A 20329-nucleotide genomic window follows, 5' to 3' on the forward strand; every position below is an offset into this window, starting at 1 on the left:
GTTTTTGAGTGAATTATTGCTATAAAATATTTTGAGAAAAATAAATATTTCAGAGTCTTTGCAAAAACCAACCAGAGCAACCATTTTCCAAGTATTAAAAGAGATTTAGAACAATTTTTTTTTTAAAGATTTTATTTATTTATTTTTTCCCCCCAAAGCCCCAGTAGATAGTTGCATGTCGCAGCTGCACATCCTTCCAGTTGCTGTATGTGGGACGCGGCCTCAGCATGGCAGGAGAAGCGGTGCCTCGGTGCTCGCCCGGGATCCGAACCTGGGCCACCAGCGGCGGAGTGCGCGCACTTAACCGCTAAGCCACGCGGCCGGCCCCTAGAACAATTTTAAAGTTCATATTTTGTTGTTTACAGAATGCAAAATGTTAGACAAATGGAAATTAAATGAGAGGGAACACTTTGATTACATGAGACATATCAATGCTTCTCCCTGAATGTAATTGAAAATTTGATTATAGTTTATGTTCAATGAAATGGAGGAAATTAGAAGTGGTAATTATTTTGGGGTTGATCCTTTCATTTAGCTTCTTAAGCACTTTAATTGCACTTATGGAACTAACTAGAGCTTTTTAAATTTCCCAGTGTATATCTCTCAATGTTTACTTGTATTTAAAAGAATTTCATGATAAAATCTAGGTCTGAGCCCTCTATTCCTGTTTGGCTAGCAAAATTCTTAAACAGAAATCGCTGAAGTGCAACGCACACCCTCAGGCTAACAGTGATTCCAGAAGACTGAGTGTGAGAGGTGAGCTGGTGGATACTGAATCACCAGCTCCATCTCTCCCCCCTATTGGTTAGTGCTTAAAGGTCAGAATTGCTCATAAAATAACTGGATTACAAATATCTCCAGTTTTTCTTTAGGAAGATCTGTGAGCCCAAAAGGACTTATCTGAAACTACAGAGTAGTTCCGAGTTTATAGTCTTCTGAATTTAAGTTCTCTTTTTCCAGGTCTAATGAGTCTCCCTTCCTACTCAGAGTTGGTTGTTTTATATGGCTAAAGCCAGAGGGAGCACAGAAGAATGTGGGATGGATGATGTATTATGTTCTGATCTTTAAACTGTATCTTTAAATAGCTAGATATGGATCCAAGAAATAGGAGGAAACTATTACTTTTAAAGGTGTGAGATACGGAATGGGGAAGAAAGGTCCCAGAAAATATCCTGAGTTAACGTATGTGAACATCAGTGGGTTGGGGACACACTGTGTGAAGGAAGTAATTTACATCTTTGTGACTTTTCCTCTGCCACTGGCATTAAATAAGGAAATCTGCCAAGTGTCCCTGTGTTCCTGGTTGGGGAGGTGATTTAAGAATGTCGAGGAATGAAAAGTGTTCTCAACAGGAGTCCTGAGTTGAGGCCCTGTTATGGGTTGAGTTGTGTCCCCGCAAAAAGATCTGTGGAAGTCCTAACCCACCAGTACCACAGAATGTTACCTTATTTGGAAATAGGTCCATTGCAGACATAATTAGCTAAATTAAGATGAGGTCAACTGGAATAGAATGGACCCTTCATCCAATATGACTGGTGTCTTTATAAGAGCAAAATTTAGACACAGATACACATAGACTGTAGAACACCACGGAAAGACAGAGGAGGAGACTGAAGTGAAGCATCTAGAAGCCAAGGAACACCAAAGATTGCCGGCCACCACTAGAAGCCATGTGAGAGGCACAGAACAGATTCTCCCTCACAGCCGTCAGAAGGAACCAACCCTGTGGACACCTTGAGTTCGGATTCCTAGCCTGCAGAACTGTGAGAGAATGAATTTCTGTTGTTTCAAGCCACCTGGTTTGTGGTAATTTGTTACAGCAGCCCTAGCAAACTGACACAGGCCCCAAATCTCCAGCTAAACTGCTTAATACTTTCGTCTAAATGGGCTTCTAGGAGGAAAAGCTTTTATGTTTTGCTGCCTGAGCCTTTCTGCCTTAGGGGAATTCCCAAGACTTCTCTTCTCTCAGCACTGCCAATGCTGCTCTTAAACTTGAGCATGCATCAGAATGACCTGGAGGGCTTGTTAAATCAGATTGCAGGGCCCCACCCCAGAGTTGTTCATCCAGCAGGTCAGGGGTAGGGTGTCAATTATTTGTTAATCTAACAAATTGCCAAGTGATGCTGACGCTGCTGGTCTGGGGACCACATTTCAAGCACCGCAGGATCAGACACTTGGGGAAGATTTATGGTGCAAAAGTAACAAAGTCAGTCTTAGAGGGAGTCCTGAAAGGGTGAGGGCTTTGCATCATGTGCAGATAAGCCTTAAATTATATTTTCATAAATGGGTCTCAACCACTCTGCCCTTCCCCCATGCCGTAGCACCTGAAAGTCTTGAACTATCTTATTGGTTACAGGTTCTTTTCCCTTCTTCATTCTGAATTTGGAAGTTTTTTTCTTGTACGTCTGGGCTTGGGCTTGAATATCTCCCTATTGTTCTATCTTGAGCTTCCCTGAGTGACGAGATTTGAGATCTTATTGAAAGTTAATTTCAGGATCCTTGCCCCACCTCCCCCATGAAGCCTGTTCACCATGACTCCTCCCTGCCTTGGGTTCATAACACATTTTCCATATTACTTATTAGGTGCTTGCTCATACATTCACCAATGGAACCAGTTTCATGTGGTGGTCACTAAGCGACCTTCTTGTTGATTGTGTTTAGCTAGACATAGGAAACTAGGCCATCATTGTTCTTCAGAAACACTTTAAATATCTTTTTTTTTTAATAATTTTATTTATTTATTTTTACCCCCCAAAGCCCCAGTAGATAGTTGTGTGTCATAGCTGCACATCCTTCCAGTTGCTGTATGTGGGACGCGGCCTCAGCACGGCTGGAGAAGCGGTGAGTCAGTGTGCACCCGGGATCTGAACCCGGGCCGCCAGCAGGGGAGCGCAAGCACTTAACCGCTAAGGCACGGGGCCGGCCCTCACTTTAAATATCTTTTAAGTCTTACTAAATTTCCCAAAGTTTCTCCACCCACTCATTCATTCATTCATTTGTTCATTCATGAAATGCCCTGTGAGCACCTGCTGTATACCAGCCTCTCAGTACTGTGCTGGGCATGCAATGGGGAACAAACTCCAACAGTGCAGGCCCTCGTGGAGTTTGCCGAGTAGTGAGGGCAGGGAGGAGAGAGACATAAAAAATCACATTAATACATGCAAAATCACAACTGTGAAAGTACATCAAAGGAGAACAGGTCTAAAGGATTAGAAGGGTGAGATTTGGCCCTGTGGGGGGGTGGGTCAGGGAAGACTTTTGACTGATATCTGAAGTATGTGCAGAGAGTTAGCCAGCTGTAAAGCAGAAAACAACTATTTCAGGCAGAGAACAGTGCATGCAAAGACCTGGTCAGAGGGAGGAGCATACCGGGGACTGATTTTTGAGTGCAGAGAGTAAGGGCATCAGGTGCGTGAGAGGTGCTGGGTGCCCGAGGCTGGAGAAGTGGGGAAAACACCAGATGGTGTAAGTCCCTCAATGCCATGTGTACTCAGTCGGAGTAGTTAGGGGCCATTGGGCTTCTTCCTTGCTTCCACTGGCTGCTCTCTCACCTGTCACCACAAATCCGCCCCTCATCATTCAGGCTTCGTCCCTCCACACCTTCTCACCACTATTCCGTCTCAGGGAAGTCATTCCTCCCCCTTTATCAGGTGACCTCTCCATTTGGCCTTTCTTCCCTTCCCGCTTGCATCGTCCAGTGACTGGGCTCCGTGAGCTTTTGTCTCCCTATGACTCATGTCTGCCATTTAACTGGCTCCTTCCTTTTGTTCATGAACATGCCCAGATCTCCCAGCTTACAAAAAAAGCTAAGCAGGGGCTGGCCTGGTGGTACAAGGGGTTAAGTGCGCGCGCTCGGCTTCGGCAGCCCTGGGTTCGCAGGTTCGGATCCCGGGCGTACACCGATGCACCACTTGTCAAGCCATTCTGTGGCAGCATCCCGTATAAAGTGGAGGAAGATGGGCATGGATGTTAGCCCAGGGCCAGTCTTCCTCAGCAAAAAAGAGGATTGGCATTGGATGTTAGCTCAGGGCTGATCTTCCTCACACACACACACACAAAAAGCTAATCAGATCCCTTCGTATCTCTTGACCTACTGACCGATTCTATCCTCATCTCAAGACTTCTCATGAAGTGGGGGTCGGGGGGGCAATGGGGACATCTGTCTTTGCTCCTCCCACTTCCTCTCCTCCACTGACTCCTCAGTCAATTCTGCCTTGACAGAGAAAAGACTTTCCTCACTGTTACATGTGATCGTGGGTCTTATGCTTGCCGGCTGGGATGGGCTTACCCTCCCCCCTGTAATAATCTTCAAAGTTAAGGGCAGCTGAAGAATTACTCTCAAAATTCTCCAATTCAACTCAACAGTATTCACAGAAAACTAAAAATATTTTCAAGACCTTTGTTCTAAGGAACTCCCTACTTGGCAAACTTCCTGTGACTGGACCTTGAAAAAAAATTGGTATTCTTGAAAAGGTGGTGTTTTAATGTTAACTTAAATGTTTTAAAATAGTGCTTTATTTTGTCTTGAAGTTAGCTTTACATATGTGGGCCAGAGAACATACAAGATGTATACATTTAATAAAACCACCAATAATTTTTTAAAAGGCAGAAAAAAGAGTCCTAAACAATCAAAGATAAATGATTTATTTTTTTTTCATATATAAAGCTGATGCTGACAGAATGTTAGAAAGTTGTACTCTGTGTTCTTAGTATTTTTGACAGGCTTTTGCTGAACTAAATTATCTCTCCATTCTCACCTGGACTTTTCTGTAATCAAGAGAACGCAAGCCTGAGATGACATGGTAGAATGCGGACTGTGACTAAGGAACAGCTTTTCTCTGCATGGTTAACGAGCTACTAAAATAGTAACAGAACTTGGCCCCTTTAACACAACGCTTTAACAGGCTAACTAGCCAGATCCTATGTTCAGAGTTAACAACATGCCTTCAGAGTCTCTAATGATAATGTCCACCCAGGAATAGAATAAATGAGCCAGTGGTAAAGATGCCCTAACAATTTACACTTAATGAAAGTTGTTCTCATTCCAGAAGTGGGCACTGCTGTCTCAGCTTCGCATTTATTTACCAGCATTCAGCTGCCAATTCCCAGGGGCTGGGGAGGTTCAGGCCCTGGCAGCCTGACACATACTAATCAAATAAACAAAAGGTTTAGATTTTTAAATCAGAATGTCAATGTCTTACAGGGAGAATTGACACTTGCTAAAGGACTATACTCCTTGTCACTCAATCTGTCCACCCTCGTCTGCAAAGGAAGCCTAATGCAGTGCTTAGCAGGAACTGTAGTTGCCTAAATTGCTGTATTTGAGTTGCTAGATCCAAACAAGAAATGGAACTGAGATGAGAATATTATTGCAGGGGTTGGGAATGGGGGGAGATATATCACGTAGAATGTGTTCATTGCAAGTAACAGAAAGCAACATTGGCTGACTGAGCAAAGGGGAATTTATGGCAAGGTCATCAGGGACTCTCAAAATTGACAGGAAGCTGGAGATCCAGGCTTGGATATGGTGAGGGAGCAGCAGTGAGGACCACTGAGCAGTCTGCTCAGATGGAGAGAAGTTAAGTTAGCCCCAGGCTTTCTGGCCTTCTGCTGGATCCAGCTTTTAAAATTTCATCAGCCTTGTAAAATTTCAATTGTCCTCTATCTAGTGAGTGTTTACATTATCTGCTAAGAATTGTATAAATAAAGCTAAGATGCTGCACTCAAAGAGTTAAGAATCTAATACTATATATCAATATCTATAATACATGTTAGACCACATTCACAGCAGAGGTACACCATCAGGGCTTTGGGGGTCCACAAATGAAGAGAGGACATGGGGTTAGAAAGGACAGGGAAGAATTCGGAGGAAAGGCACTAGAGATGGGCATTGGAGATGGCGGGATTTTGCTAGGGAAGTTGGAAGCATTTCAAACTGGCATGTAAATAACGAAAGGGGCCCAGATATAAGCGCCTAATGTGAGTCACTCACTTGGTTAAGTGTCCTCCTTCTACTCCCCTTCCCTCTTCCCCTCCCTCTCATTCTCCCCCCCACCCCCCACGCCCCTTGATTGAGTTAATAGAGTTTAGTGAAATGAAGAGGAAGTTTTTACAGGGAGAGGCCCCTGTGCTTTGGAGGGAGGAGGGCTATGTGGGACAGGAGGAAAGGTGAGGTGGGGAGAGAAAGACCCATAAATTCCCCCTTCAAGAGACAAAAAAGTGTGCTTCTCTGTGTATCTGTTGGAGGGTGGGTGGTAGGTGACAGACCTGGAAGAAAGGAAATGAAAGTGGCCTTTCTCTTGATTTCCCATCTCTAGGAAAGGGCTTGCGAGCCCTGCCCATGCAAAGTGGGGGCCCAGTGCTACTGGCAGCATCCAAAGGCACAAAATCTTATGTTGAGTGCTATTCACACCAGAATGACTGTCTGGGTCCTGCACATCCCATGCGTTACTACAAGGCTGTCTAGGGAAGGCTGGTGAACATCAGACCCAATGTGATGAGCATACTGCATCAGTGGCGGTGATAAATTGTTCCATCTTTCATTCATTCATTCCAATCTGTATTTATTAACACTGACTGGAGGCTCTGCCCTAAATTGAGGCTTAGAGGCTGGAGGAGAAAAAGTAACGATGAATAAGTCACTTCTTTTCATTGCTTCTGTTTTCTCATCTCTAAAATAACAAGTTGGGATTTAACGCCTTTGCTTTGCTATGTTTCTTGTGCTTAACGAGCTTACACAGAGAGTCAGTTTGCTCTTGTGTGGGCCTGAGGAGCAGTGTTGGGCTGAAGGGCAGAAAGATGAGAGCTGATGCTTGTCTTATGCCTCCTTGGAATGAGAGGCCCTCTGAAAGCACCAGGGATGTAGCAGCTCTGTGCAAACTAGAGGTCTGGTATTTGCCAGAAGCTTTGGCATAATGCAAGGAGAAATAGTGCATGACTGATGTGATGGAATTATTGCTGACGATGAATTTCCTGTCCAATTAGTGAGGTGAGGCTGTGTGGGGGTTTCACTTAATTGGAACGTTCCTGAGCAGACATAGGTTTATTTACCATTTTGCATTGATTTGATCTCAGGAGATGAGAGGACAGCATGTTGAATTACAACAACCTTTTATTAAACAAAGTTCTTTCTCATTGACCTTTGGTTCCCCTTTCCCTACATCATGCTTCTGCATTTCTCCATAGAGCCTGTGCTGCAGCTTCTGGGCAACCACAAGTCACTCATGTTTGAAATTTTTTCAACGTCTGGTGCATTTGTCCCCTTATGCTCAAGTTACGATGACTGTCTCTAAGAAGAGTTTCCCGAATTGCTAGCCTGGAAACTCCTTGGGGTTCAAGGTCCAGTCCACGTGGGATCTCCCCTTACCATCTCCCAACACATCCTATCAGGAGGCCTGCTGGTAGAAGGAGCCCAGCAAATCTCTTTCAAAACATCTCACAGGTCTTTACAGGTGTAAACTGTGGCTGCAGTAGAAATACTGGATTTACATGAAATCCAGGGGATATCTGGGGGAGTTAACTATGGTTTCAAAAGGATTTAAAGTCCTTTCTCTCAAGGTAGTTCCTGTGAAGTATAGCAGAATGAGCATCCTAAGTTGGTGGATGAAGAACCAGGGAAAGAGAGAGATTTTTGTTAAATTTGGGGTTCAGTTAAGTATTCACAGTTCTGAGGAGACTCTTCAGGTCCCCACTTCACACCTTTCACAGTTGAGACCAGAGCTCATGAATCCCAGGCCCTTCCGCTCTGTAGATTAACTGCTGTCTCTCAGCAGCTTCAACCAAGGCCCATCCTTCTGTGAAAATGTTCCGTTGTTCAGATCAGGGACCAGGTGGGAAAAACTACCTATAAAATACTTTTTCTATTATACAAGTAAAGGGAAAACATTTTAAAAATCAGGAGAATAGAGAAAAAATTTCACTCTTAATAGCTCTGCTCTAGCCCAGTGGTTCTCAAAGTGTGGTCCCCAGAGCAGAGCATTAGCATCCCCTGGGAACTTGTTAGAAATGCACATTATCAGGCCCCACCCTGACATAGTGAATTGGAAACAGGATGTGGCCCAGCAATTGGTGCTTTCACAAGTCCTCCAGGTGTTTCTGATGCACGCTAAGGTTTGAGAACTGCTCTAGCAGCACAACCATTATTAGCATTTAATGGTAATCTTTTCATGAGTATGTGTGTGTGTGTATGCAGGCTTCACCAAACTGTCCGAGTACAAGAGCAGCATTGTACACTGTTCAAGCACTGTAACACTGATACTGACCCTAGGTTCATTAGGCTCTCTGTGTAATAGAAATTGACAAGAGGCACATCCAAAGTCCCAGACAGGTTTTATTAGGGCTTATGCTCAAGCACGATGGAGACAGCACAGAAGAGGCTCTCTGGCTGGCTCCTGGAAGGGAGCCGTCCTGAGTTTTTTATGGGGTGAGGGGAGGAGACTGGTGGCAGGATTCTCCGCCTCCAGACGCGTTCTGCTTCCCTCTTCCTGTTGGTGTGGCTGTGCGTACCCCATAGGGGTTGTGGTCCCTGCACCTGCCCAGTAGGTCTATCACGGCGGTGTTGCTCACTACCGCCGACCCAGAAAGGTCTTATAGTGGTTATCTAGAGGCTTTGTGCGCATGCGGGAGTCGGTGTCGACCGCTTTGGGGGGAAGTTTGCGGTTGGAACGTTGCTTGTCTTGACTTCGAAAATAGCTGGGTTGGGAGGTGCTGAACATGATGGTTAAGGGACAGGGGCAGAATCCCATCCCTATTCTGTCTCAAAACTAATCCCCAAATCTCTCTAGCCTAGAGCCTCACCTACTCGTGCAGTGAGTCTTGCATAGTTTCCTAGTGTCAAGAATCTGGGAATCACTGTGGTGGGCCTTATAGATGTGAATAAATGTGCCCCAGGCATACCACCTCATGAGGCCTTTAACGCCTTGTCCTGGAGTCGTGGATCCGCAGCCCCAGCTGTCTATCGGCAGGACTTTTGTCTTTCCCTGTCTGATGTTTCTCTGAGACACAGATTGGCCCTTGCTCTGACATTTCTTTAGAATGCCTTATGGATCACTAGAGCTTACTGTTCACCCTCTCTTAGCTGTAAGAGGTCAGGGTATGGTCAATGCACGGAGCCACCATTCCCTCTGACCCTCAGGCCTGGGGACTGAGTCTGCCCAGTGCTTCAGTGAGGATGCACAAAAGAGAAGACACCTCCCCAAACTCCAGTAAGGCTTTTTGTAGGAAAAAAAGAGGCCACTTCATGGACATCTAATGACAAACAATAAAATACATGTGGGCCATGGCAGGAACTGGAAAATCTCCCTTTATCTTCTAAGAAACAGAAAAGCATTTTCTTTATGTGCCTCACTCAGGATAGACTAGTTTTGCCACAGTCACAACCCCAGATTTAGTGAATTAAAATTACTCAGGTTTATTTCTCACTCATGCTAAACGTCTGTTAAACATTAGGTGGGGACTTTGCCCCACTTCGTCCTGACTCTGGATTCTAGTTGACAGACCACAACTATCTAGAACATTGTTGCAGAGGGAAAAGAGAGCTTTACAGCATCTCAAACCAACAATTAAATTCTTTGCCAAGAAATGAGTCACTTTCGTTCCTAACCCACTGGTTAAAACTTGTCACAGTGCCCCACTTAACCACAAGGGGTTTGAAAGGTTCAGTTCTACCATGATCTGGAAGGTACATGAACACCTGTGGTGGCTATCACTTGGAGATTTGCTCCTTTTGTCTGCTTTTCTCTGCATAGGGGGTCATGGGTCCATGTGCTTTCACTGCTCCATTACCCACCACTACCTGCTTGACTCTGCCTTTATGTCTCTCAGTTCACATCATCAACAAGGACTAGGACTGGGAGATCAGCCGATGGACAGGTCTCCTTGTATCAGAGGTTCACCCTGGGCCCAAGCAGCCTGGCCACAATGTGGGGCTGGGGTCTGTGGTTCCTCCCAGGCAGCAGGGGTGTGGAGGAAGCTGCCATTCTGCCGCGTGGTTTCCTTATTCATCCTTGGCAGTGCCTCTCATCTTGGCTTCTGTCACTCTGGTTTCTCCTTATATCTTTGGTCCCTATGTGGGGACAGTGTTCAAGTTCTTTTCCACGTGCTCCTCCGTCCAAGAAAGACCAGAGGAAGTGGCTCATTTCCAGAACACAGGCGACATACTCTGCTCCCAATTCACCTAATTCCATCAGAATTTCCTTAGTTCAGCCATATATACTTTGTTACATATGTTGTATTTGTACAATTTAGTGTCATGCTTTCTTCACATTACATAATGCTTATTTTAGACTGAAAATCCTAAATCTGCTATCATAAGTGAACACCAAGTTCATATTCGGACTTTTCCATTTCTGTAAACAGAGGATTAAATGCTAGTACTGTCGTAATATCCCACTTCAATTCTATTTACCTGACCGGCTTCAAGGTTTTAAAAATATCTTTTCTTCTTCTTAAGTCGTTAAATTGTATCAGCCCAAAGGAAAAAAAAAAGGGAGAGAGAAAGCGTCGGTGGCTTCCCCCGACGTTAAGTAGGCTTAAGGGATATTGAAACCAGGGCAGAGCAATGTTTTCTGTGACCAATCAAGCGGGGGCAAGGCAGAGAAGGAGCAATGACTTATGCATTACCCCAGATAGAGCGCCACTCCTCCTTTACAGGCTGCAGGGAGGCCGGGCTCAAAGGGCAGGCGGGCCGGCTGCAGGCAGCGCCGCTGCGGCTACCTGGAAGCCGAGCGAGTCACCTGCGTCGCGCCGGTGCCTGGGCTGCCAAGCTGCAGCGACCGGTCCGCAGTCCGCGGGGGCACGAACGACACTCGGGGCGGGATAGCGCCCTCGGCCGTCTTAACCAGGCCGCCGGCCCGGGGGGTGGGGGTGGGGGTGGGGGGGGTGCCGCAGAGCTAGTCCGCGCGGCGGGCGCCGGCGCCCAGGTAGCGCGTGCCGCAGCACCTGCCCCGCCAACCCCGCGCCCGGGGCGGGGCCTCCCGCGTCCCCTTTAAGAGGCCGCCTCACCCGCCCCTGACGTCAGGGTGTCTCTCCGCACGAGCCCGCGTCCCGCGCCGCTCCGCGCCCCCGCGCCCACAGCCCCGGCGGCGGCACGACGAGCGGCGGCCCCGCGAGCGCGCCGCCCCGCCCCGCCCGGCCCGCCGCCGCCTCCTGCCCGCAGCCGCAGCCGCCCGCGCGCCTTCCCTCCCTCACCATGTCGGTGGCCGGGCTCAAGAAGCAGTTCCACAAAGCCACTCAGGTAAGGCGCGTGACAGGTGCGCCGCGGGGCGGTCCGGGGAGGAGCTGCGAGGGGCGCGCTGGGCGCTTGCAGCCGGCGGGGAGCCGGGGACCCCGGCCCGCGCCCAACGCGCCCCGGCCGCGCCCCGCATCGCCCGCCCCGCCCGCCGCCGCGGCCCGGGGCATCCCGGGGCTGGGAGCCTGCCCTCCGTCCCCGCCCCCGGCTGGTGCGGCGCTGCGGGCGCCCGCAGGTCCCGGCGTCCCGCCGCGGCGCCCCGCGCGCCGCCCCCGCACCGCCCAGCGCGGGCGCCACGGGGAGGGGACCGCGCCGCGCAGATGCCCGGGCGGCGCGGCGGGAGGTTATGTAAAGTCGCCGCTTCTCCGGTGACCTTGCGGTGTCGGAGCGCCCGGCTGTCCCGGGATGTGCTGGCACGAGGGTGGCCCGCACTGGGGGTGGCTGCGGAGATGCCCGCGGTCTGCGCGCTTCCCCTGTGGTCTCTGGATCCCTCTTTCCACCGCATCCTGTGGCTCCAGAGGAATGGGAATGGGGCGTCCTCCTGGGAAGCACATGCATTAACTTTTCCTTGGAGAACTCGGTGCTGAAACTCCTCTGAGGCAAACGCTTGACCAGCGCTTAAAAAATGTCCCGTTGGTTTTGCAGCCGTAACGTAACCAAATTGTTGAAGACTTAAAATCATCATATATTTTAACGTGTTATTTTTAGTGAGCCTTTTACTGCTTGATGTGTCCATCTTTCTCTATTGGGTTAGTAAGCTGCGATTATAATAAAACTTAATTCAGATTCTAATAATTTAAATCTCATTGGGCTTGGTTGAAGAACTTTATCTAGGGACACATAAGTGAATACTTATAATGTGACCTATTTCTTATGTAATGAGTATGGTTACTATTTTTTTATCCTTCTGAAACAGTTCTAGTTTAAGGGATCTTTACCTAAGGACTTTGTTGATTTCTTTAAATATTTATCATAATTTAGCCTTAAATATTTTTTCATAGATTAGCCTTAATTAATACTGAGCTTTCTTATAATTTCTCAGAAGTGGTAAGGTTTTTCCCAGGCTACCACAATAGCAGTTCTGTTATAAACCACATCCAGAAAATGTGGTGTTACAGAATCTTGGTTAAGTTAGGGTGACAGATGCAGCATGAAATTCATCTTGTGTGTCCCTACATGCCATCTCCCTCACCACAGACTTGCCTTTATAGAATCAATTATATCTGTCAGTTTGGGAAATCAAGAAAACTAAGACGATTTCAGTTAAAAAATGCCTGCTAATATAATTATTTTTGCTTTTCAGATTGGATCTGTCTAAGACTTCTCTGCCAGAAGTGTTTGTACATATAAGTGCATTTTTGGTGTAATTTGGAAGGCCTCTAATGACTTGATACTTCAAATTCTGTCAGGTTTACAGAACCAGCGCATGTGCTGCCCGTAAATTCTCAGGCAGGTCTTCTATCTTTTTTTTATTTCGGATACTTTTCACTTCTCTAAAGTAGACCTCAGCACTGAATTTAATACCACCACATCCTTCTTTCACTTTGATTCTGACGACTTCCTTTGCAAATCTTGGTGCCATAAGAGGTGTTTAGGAACGTAATTGGAATGGGCAAGGCTAAAGCTTGACCCACCTCTGTGTCTATGACTTTGAGCAAGTTACTTAACTTTTGAATCTGTCTTTGCTAAACTGAGAAGAATATCCATTTCTTAGAATTGATGTGAGGATAAATGAGTTTGTAGAACATACATGAAAAGTGGTCAATAAATGGTGTTAACGTTAAGGATAATTTTGTTAGTATAAAATACTCTTCCTTGTGTTAGTAATAATGAGACAGGAAGAAATTATAGAAGCTAGAATTTTAGCTTTGCTATCTTACTAAATCCAGATGCAGAATTACTGCGTCATTTTCTTCTTTTTACTGAAAAGCCTTTTATTTTCAAGGTAAACTAACACTCAATCTGTTCTTATCCATAACTTAATATAGCACAATCTTAGAAGGCCCAAGGCAGAGGTTATTCTGCCTGTGCATGTATGAGTATTTTGAAGGGCGTGTAAAGCCAGTGCTACTGTTTGCATGTGACAGAGATTTAGGGGAAAAAGCCGTGTCTTACTTTTTAAGCCATTTTTCCCGTATACCTCCATGAACCTGATCTTATCTGCAGAGGAAGCTTTAGACCTGGAATTATTTTCTTTTGAGAATGGATATGCTAGATTAGATAGCCTGTGTTTATAAGTGGAAGGCCTCTCCTCAAGCAAACATTTCTCTTGTCTCTATGAAATTGAGTTTTTTGCTTATATTAGTGAGGGGTGATATTTATATTAATAAAGCAGTATACCTTTAGTGTTTACCCACTGATTTGAAATCTCTGATTAGATGTGTCAACTGTTCTCTTGGTTTAGAACTGATTATTTCTACCTTGTTGCTGACAGTTATTTTCAATATCTGCTATTTGGAGGTTTAAAAAGATGCTTTGCCAAATAAATTTTGTTAGAGGGGAAAATCCTTTCAGCTTGAGAATATATTAAAATAGCAAAAATTGATCATCTTTTTACTTTAATATACTTTATTACTTAATTGCTCATAAAGATAAAATGTACCATGCATTTAGAATAAATAAGATACTTTTTTTTTTACTGTAAAATAGGGCAAACGAGCATTATTAGTCTTCTTTTAGTGCATTTTATTCATATTGAGATTTCATTTTGGCAAGAGTAATTTCAATTTTTTTCACTTGTTGGTTTAAACTGGCAGCAGATTAGGTAAAAATAGCTATCTGGTTCCAATTAACATGCTGGTCTTACAAAATCTGTACTTGTTTTTTACTCTATTGAGCATTTGGTGTGGTGTACCTTGCTTTATAGTAAAGTGAAAGTTTGTTACAGAGTAAAATTTCTTAGGTCATTGTATTAGTTTGCTAAAGCTGCTGTAACAAAGTATCACAAACTGAGTGCCTTAAACAACAGAAATTTGTTGTCATACGCTTCTGGAGACTTGAAGTCTGAGCTCAAGGTGTCAACAGGGCCATCCTCCCTCTGAAGCACTAGGCAAGGATCTGTTCCAGGCCTCTCTCCTGGATTCTGGTGGTTTGTTTACAGTCTGTGGCCTTTCTTGGTTTGTAGACACATCACCCTGATCTCTGCCTTACGATGACCTGGTGTTCTCCTTGTCTGTCTATCTGTCCAAATTTCTCCTTTTTCTATGGACGCCAGTCATATTGGATTGGGGGCCCACCCTTCTGCAGTATGACCTCATCTTAAGTAATTACATCTGCAATGACCTTATTTCCAAATAAAGTTACATTCCGAGGTGCTGGGGGTTAGGACTTCAACATGAATTTTAGAGGGGGCATAATTTCAACCCATAACTGTCCTTATTTGCATAAAAGGATTCATCACAGTGTTCTAAGTATTGTATTTGATTCAGCATTTAAAAGGACAATTCAGTCTGTAAATAATAACTTTCCATTGCATTAATTGAGATATGCTTTCTTCTTTTTAATGAGTTTGGTTAGAATATATACCTATTATCGACTATATCTTCTGATTTTTTTTTTTAAATGATAAAACTCATATTTGGTTAGGCTGTATATTGATATAGTCTGGTATGTGATTATTGGCACACTCAGATTCTTCAACTGGAAAAATTTAATTACATTGGTGTTTTATGCCTTTCTGTTTTAACTAATTTCGTCATGCTCTCATCACATTTAAAATGCTGTGTTTTATATAGATGCTTTGCTCTGGAGAATGTTACATAAATCTGTTTATGCATTTGTTGATTTGGTGAGACTTAAAACTTGTTAAGGTATTTAATTAAATATATTATTAGTTATGACTTGATCTGAGCGAGGTTCTCAGTTCCTTAATTGCCTGTTCTAAGCAGTAGGATCTCTGCTGCCTTCAAGATATCAAGTATAGCTTATTGGTTGACACAGGGTTCCCATACCGGCACTCTGTCAGGTTCTTAGCCTGGGGTCCATAATAGGCTGCAGAGGGCCTATATATTTTCTAAAATTTTATGCCACATTTTATATGTGCGTTTTTCGAAGGGAGAGGGTCCTTAGCCTATCACCAGCTTCTTAAAAGAATTCCTGATCCCTGTCCCACCCATCCCGCAAAGTAAAAATGCCTTGTAAGAAACTGGTCAAGTCATCAGGAGAGAATGGGTGGTTCTTAAAATAACAGACATTCCCTCCATTCTATTACTGGACTTTATAATGTCTGATCAAAATGCAGCCTTCTCTGAACTAATTTTAGGGGCAAATATAAAAAACTTTTCCAGAGGTGTCAAGATTGAATGAGATGCTGTTTGTGAGAGTGCCATGCTTGCATAATAAGGATGACTTGAACCACGTTAAAAAAAAAAAAAGGTTGTTAATGAACTCTAACCTACCCATACACTTCGCAAATGGACCTGTGGGGTGTTTGAAACAGAAGTGGTGACTGAAAATAATTTTCCTTAAGGCTAAGATTCTTCTTGATTGAAGTTTTTATTGTTGACATAGTTATATTTTTGCAAGTTTTTTTCCCCCACAGTGAATGTTTTAAATTGAGTTTATATGAATTTTGGTTTCAGTTGACTTGGAAAATTTTAAAGTACCTCTCGAATTAATTAGAAATACCCTTGAAAATGGCACAACTTGGTTGGGGAAAATGGTGACTGTTTTGAGGGGAAATGTCATTGTGTTACCAAACCAAGCGGGCTCTCCTCCTGGTGAGTTAAATAAGACTCTACACCAGTGGAAGTTGTCTCACAAAGTAAAGTGTATTTGCAGCAAATAGGAGGTCATGAGGAATCATTTCCAAAGTCATGGCGGCCTGGAACAAAGGGAAACAGGGACCTTTATTTTGAATGGGGAATGAATATTCAAAAGGGAGAGGCGGGTATTTGCTTGCACAGGCTCAGTTGGAAAACAAGCTTCCAAATATACTGCAGGTTATGGTAATGAGGCCTGAGCTCCTCCTGGAGAGATCTTAGCATTAAAGGTAAGGCAGAGGTCATGGGCATAGCGCTTGTGGTGAGGCTTGGTCAGTTTCGGGATGGTTGGTGTTATATCTCCTTAACATACGAAAGGAAAAACACAACTTGGAGAAACAGTTCATTGCTTCCAAACCCACCCTGGAGTTTCTCAAGGGGACTAGTCGGTGACAGTTGTGGGAGGGAGGGGCTTGATATTGGGGGAGGAAGCTTGCAGAGCACATTCCATTCTGTCAAGCCTCTTGTGCTGCATACAGATTCCCAGGGTGTCAGGCAACCCTAGGGCTTTCTCTAGCCTGGGTAGCTTGAGGAAGTGAGAGAGAAGGGCAAGACCCATTGTAAGAGAATAACGAGAATTGGCGAGTTGGAGTGCAAGAACAGCTCCAGGGTTGAAAGTGGGGGGACCTTCCTGGGGATGAGCATCTTTGAGAAGTCAAGGCCAGAAGGGCACGATACTGCAGGGTAAGAAATCAAAGATTTCCTCGACTTCCCTTTTTTCCCCCTTTCTGTTCTTTTAATTCTTTGTCCCCTTGTTCTGTGTTCTTTTATGTGATGACCACTCTTGTATGGCCACAAGAGAGAACACATAGAGGCACAGGAAAACAAAGTTTATTGTACTCACAGATCATAGAGAAACAGAGTCGCTGCTTGTCGAGAGGGGGCCGCATGGGAGGAACACCAAAGGAGTGGGCTTAACCAAGCAGTTAGGGAGCTGAGAGAGCACAAGGACCCCAGGATCAAGGTGGAGTACACAAAAAAAGGCACGAGGGAATTTCCTTGGTCGTTTCAATATTACCGGGTCATGGTCCACGACTGGCAGAGAAGGGAACTTGTGGTGAGGCCCATCTTTTCACACTGGTGCACTTGGTCACCTGGGTGGGGTGCTCACTGCTTGTGTGTATGGGGATGTTGGGGCAGCAGGAGATAAAATATGAAGTTTTAAAATTTTGCAGTACAACCTTTCTCAATTTTTTTTGATTTAGATCTTCTCTGTTTCTCTAATTACTTTGGAGTCCAAATGTTTGAGAGTGATTTATGTGGTCTATAATAAATAATGAAGAATACGAAGAGAGCTATAGCTATACCTATTAAAATGTCATGATTGTGAGACCCTGTTAAGCGTTCTTGCAAACTAATAACAAAATATTTTCAAACAATACTAAATCATCAGCTGAGTCTAATGCTTCAGGAAATAATTTTACTATTTTTGAAGATTTTACGTCTAGTACAACTTCTAAATTCAGAATATGATGTTCTGTTTGCTTTGCTCTAACCTCTGTCTCCCCATTACCCACCTCGCCTCCCAGGTCAAATTATATATGGTGTGGATGACTATGGAGAAGCTGTCTGTAATTCTTGAGAACCACCTGGCTCCTAGGAGGTTTGCTTAGGTCTCTGAAAGACCACTAGGCAGTATCTTCTGGCCTCTTCTAGTTATGATATCCGAAAGAAATATAAATATCTTTCCTATAATTCAAACTGCGCTTTCCTCGTAGATCTTAATTGGAGCAGTTCTGTAATGCTACAAGATATCTAAGTATCAAGGTACAATGTGTATTAGGCACATATCAATAGTCTGCTTATGCTTGTTAATGTGCAGAAAATATCGCTCACAGTGAACACTCAGTTTGGGAAAGGGAAGAATGGGAGTCATGGCAGTCATTGTCCACAACAGTGACGCCACTTTCTGGGTAAGCATTGTGAAGTCCCCACCCTTGCAGTAGACGAAGTTCCGTGGTTTTACCCTGATTCTACAATTGGAGCAACTCTTTTGTTCTTTCTTCTCTTTGGCCAAATCTAAAGAGAGTGACAAGGAGTGTGGCCTCTTTGGGAGCTGCACAACTTCTTTAGTCAGCTTCCTGTTTATTTAAATTTGGAGATTATTTTACAGTCCCAGGCTTTAACTACTCAAGGCTCACGGCTGACTTGGGCAATAAAATTCCTTCAGAAACTTAGAAGACTTCTGATCTGTTTTCTTCTTGTCAGTTCCGTTTGCCAGTTACCACGATGGAAGTTCTTTTTTAGAGCTGGTTTTCAACCAGTAGGTTTGGTTGTGTTAATCTGAATTTTGCAAGAGCGCCTAATGCCTTGGTTTAACCAAGAAGTCTTAATGAATCTTTGTTGCTCAAAGCTTGTTTCATTCTTATTTCCTGTTATTTGCTTCAGAGATCCAGGATGACTGGGATTCCGCCATCTTTAACACATTGTTTTCAAGATTGCTAAAGGGAAAGAGTATGTTGGAACAAACTTGGGAGATTCTCATGGGCCATGCCTGGAAGAGGAATGTGGTAGGCAGAATGCTAAAACCCTCAAATGACCTCCTTCTTGTATAGTCCCTTCCCCTTTGAGTGTGGGTCAACTTGTCACTGTAAAGGTGTCGCTCCTGGGATTGTTACTTTATATGGCAAAAGGGAGTTTATATTCTTGGGATTAATCTAATCACAGGAGTCCTTTAAAAGCAGAGCATTTTCTCTGGCTGGTAGCGGAAGGGGAACTCAGAAAGATTGGATATATGAGAAGGACTGGACATGCTGTTGCTGTTTAAAGATAGAGGGCCATGTGAGAAGGAATGCGCTCAGCCTCTGGGAGCAGAGAACAGCTCTTGGATGACAGCCAGCAAGGAAACAAGGACCTTGGGCCTACAGCCTTAAAGAGCTGGATTCAGTCAACAACCTGAATGGAAGAGAATTCTTTCCCAGAGCCTGCAGTTTGGAGCACAGTCTAGCTGACACCATGATTTTGGCCTCATGAGACTCTGAGCAGAGAACCCAGTCAAGCTGGCCCAGACTTCTGACCTGTAGAACTGTGAGCTAATAAATGGCTTTTGTTTTAAGCTGCTAAATTTGTGGTAATTTGTTATGCAACAACAGAAAATTAATTGAAGCAACAGTCACTTCTGTTTATGTTCACTTGGCTGGAACTTGTAACATGACCAAACCCTGGTACACCGAAGTGCAGGGGAAGAAGGAAGGAGGCTGGGAACTGTAGTCTAGCAGTGTACCCAGGATGTAGAAGTGGGTGTGGGAAAAAAGCTGGAAGTCTGTGCCACCCTGTGTCTATATAACACATTCATTTGTATGTGTGCTTATGACTGTGTGTATGTATATATACACAACATAAACGTACACATGTGTAAATTTTAAGTCTACTTTGCTGACTTAATCTTTTATTACATAATGTTCAGTGTTCCATATGTCTTTTTAAATATATTTTATATTTTACAGTTTTTTTCCTACAATGTTTAGATTTTTCGATATTTAGATTTTTTTTGTCTGGTGAAACACAAGTTTCTTTTTGTGGTCCCTCATCAATTTTATACAAGGAGACTGTTTTTGTGAGCAGCCTCTTAGCTTGGTGGGCTGGTATTATATTGACGGCTTCATTAACCTTCAAATTGAGAGGCTGTGGAACTATGAAGAGATTTTTTTGAATTATTAGTCTCCAACAAGGCACGAGGGATTTTAACCAGTGAGAGTAGAGTGGTTGCCTGTTCCCCCTACATCTGTTTCGGTGCTTGTGGAACGCTAGCGCCGCCACAGATAAAGTGAAATGGTCTTATCTGGTATGGGCACATCAGACAGTTACGTGGTAATTTGAGGTTCCTTAAGTTGTGTTGAGGGTTGCAGATGTGTGTAGCACACTTGGTGGTGTTTGTCTGGGATGTGTTAGCTCCATGCTCTTGGACCTGGTTCATGGATCTATAGTTCTGCATGGGTTTCTGGTTGCAGCTGGTGGGCAGGGCCAGACATATTTTGGAAAGGATGAGGTCTGGCACCTTAGGATGTCCTCGAAGGACTTGGAGTCAGTTGAGCAGCTTGGCTGGGGAGAGACTAGTCAGGCACGGTTCTGTGGCTGAGTGATGAGGTAACCCAAAGGTGACCCTGGTGTGCTTCTTTATGTTGAGTGAAAATGTGTGCAGTAGTTTCCTGGCCATATTTATATTATTCATTAAAATGCTTAAGTGGCTACTTCTGGGCAAGAGAGACCTCCAGACCTGCTGCTGTGGCTCTCCTCCATCGTGTTTGTAGACTGACTGAAGGAGGTGCTTTCTGGAGATGTGCCTCATCAATACTGGCATCAAAATTTTTCTCATGAAAGTTAATATCCTGTTATCCAGAGG

At 44.4% G+C, this 20329-nt stretch overlaps 1 protein-coding gene across 1 annotated transcript in view; it reads left to right on the forward strand.

The window, feature by feature from the left end:
• The first annotated feature begins 10961 nt into the window (after window positions 1-10961).
• Window positions 10962-20329, forward strand: part of SH3GL2 (SH3 domain containing GRB2 like 2, endophilin A1) — a 204494-nt gene continuing 195126 nt past the window's right edge. The window contains exon 1 of the mRNA XM_058565861.1: window positions 10962-11233. Coding sequence (XP_058421844.1) covers window positions 11189-11233 — 45 coding nt within the window. The 5' untranslated portion in view covers window positions 10962-11188. The remainder of the gene's footprint in view (window positions 11234-20329) is intronic.

This window comes from Diceros bicornis, chromosome 22 (assembly GCF_020826845.1).
Source record: "Diceros bicornis minor isolate mBicDic1 chromosome 22, mDicBic1.mat.cur, whole genome shotgun sequence".
NCBI classification, from domain to species: Eukaryota; Metazoa; Chordata; class Mammalia; order Perissodactyla; family Rhinocerotidae; genus Diceros; species Diceros bicornis.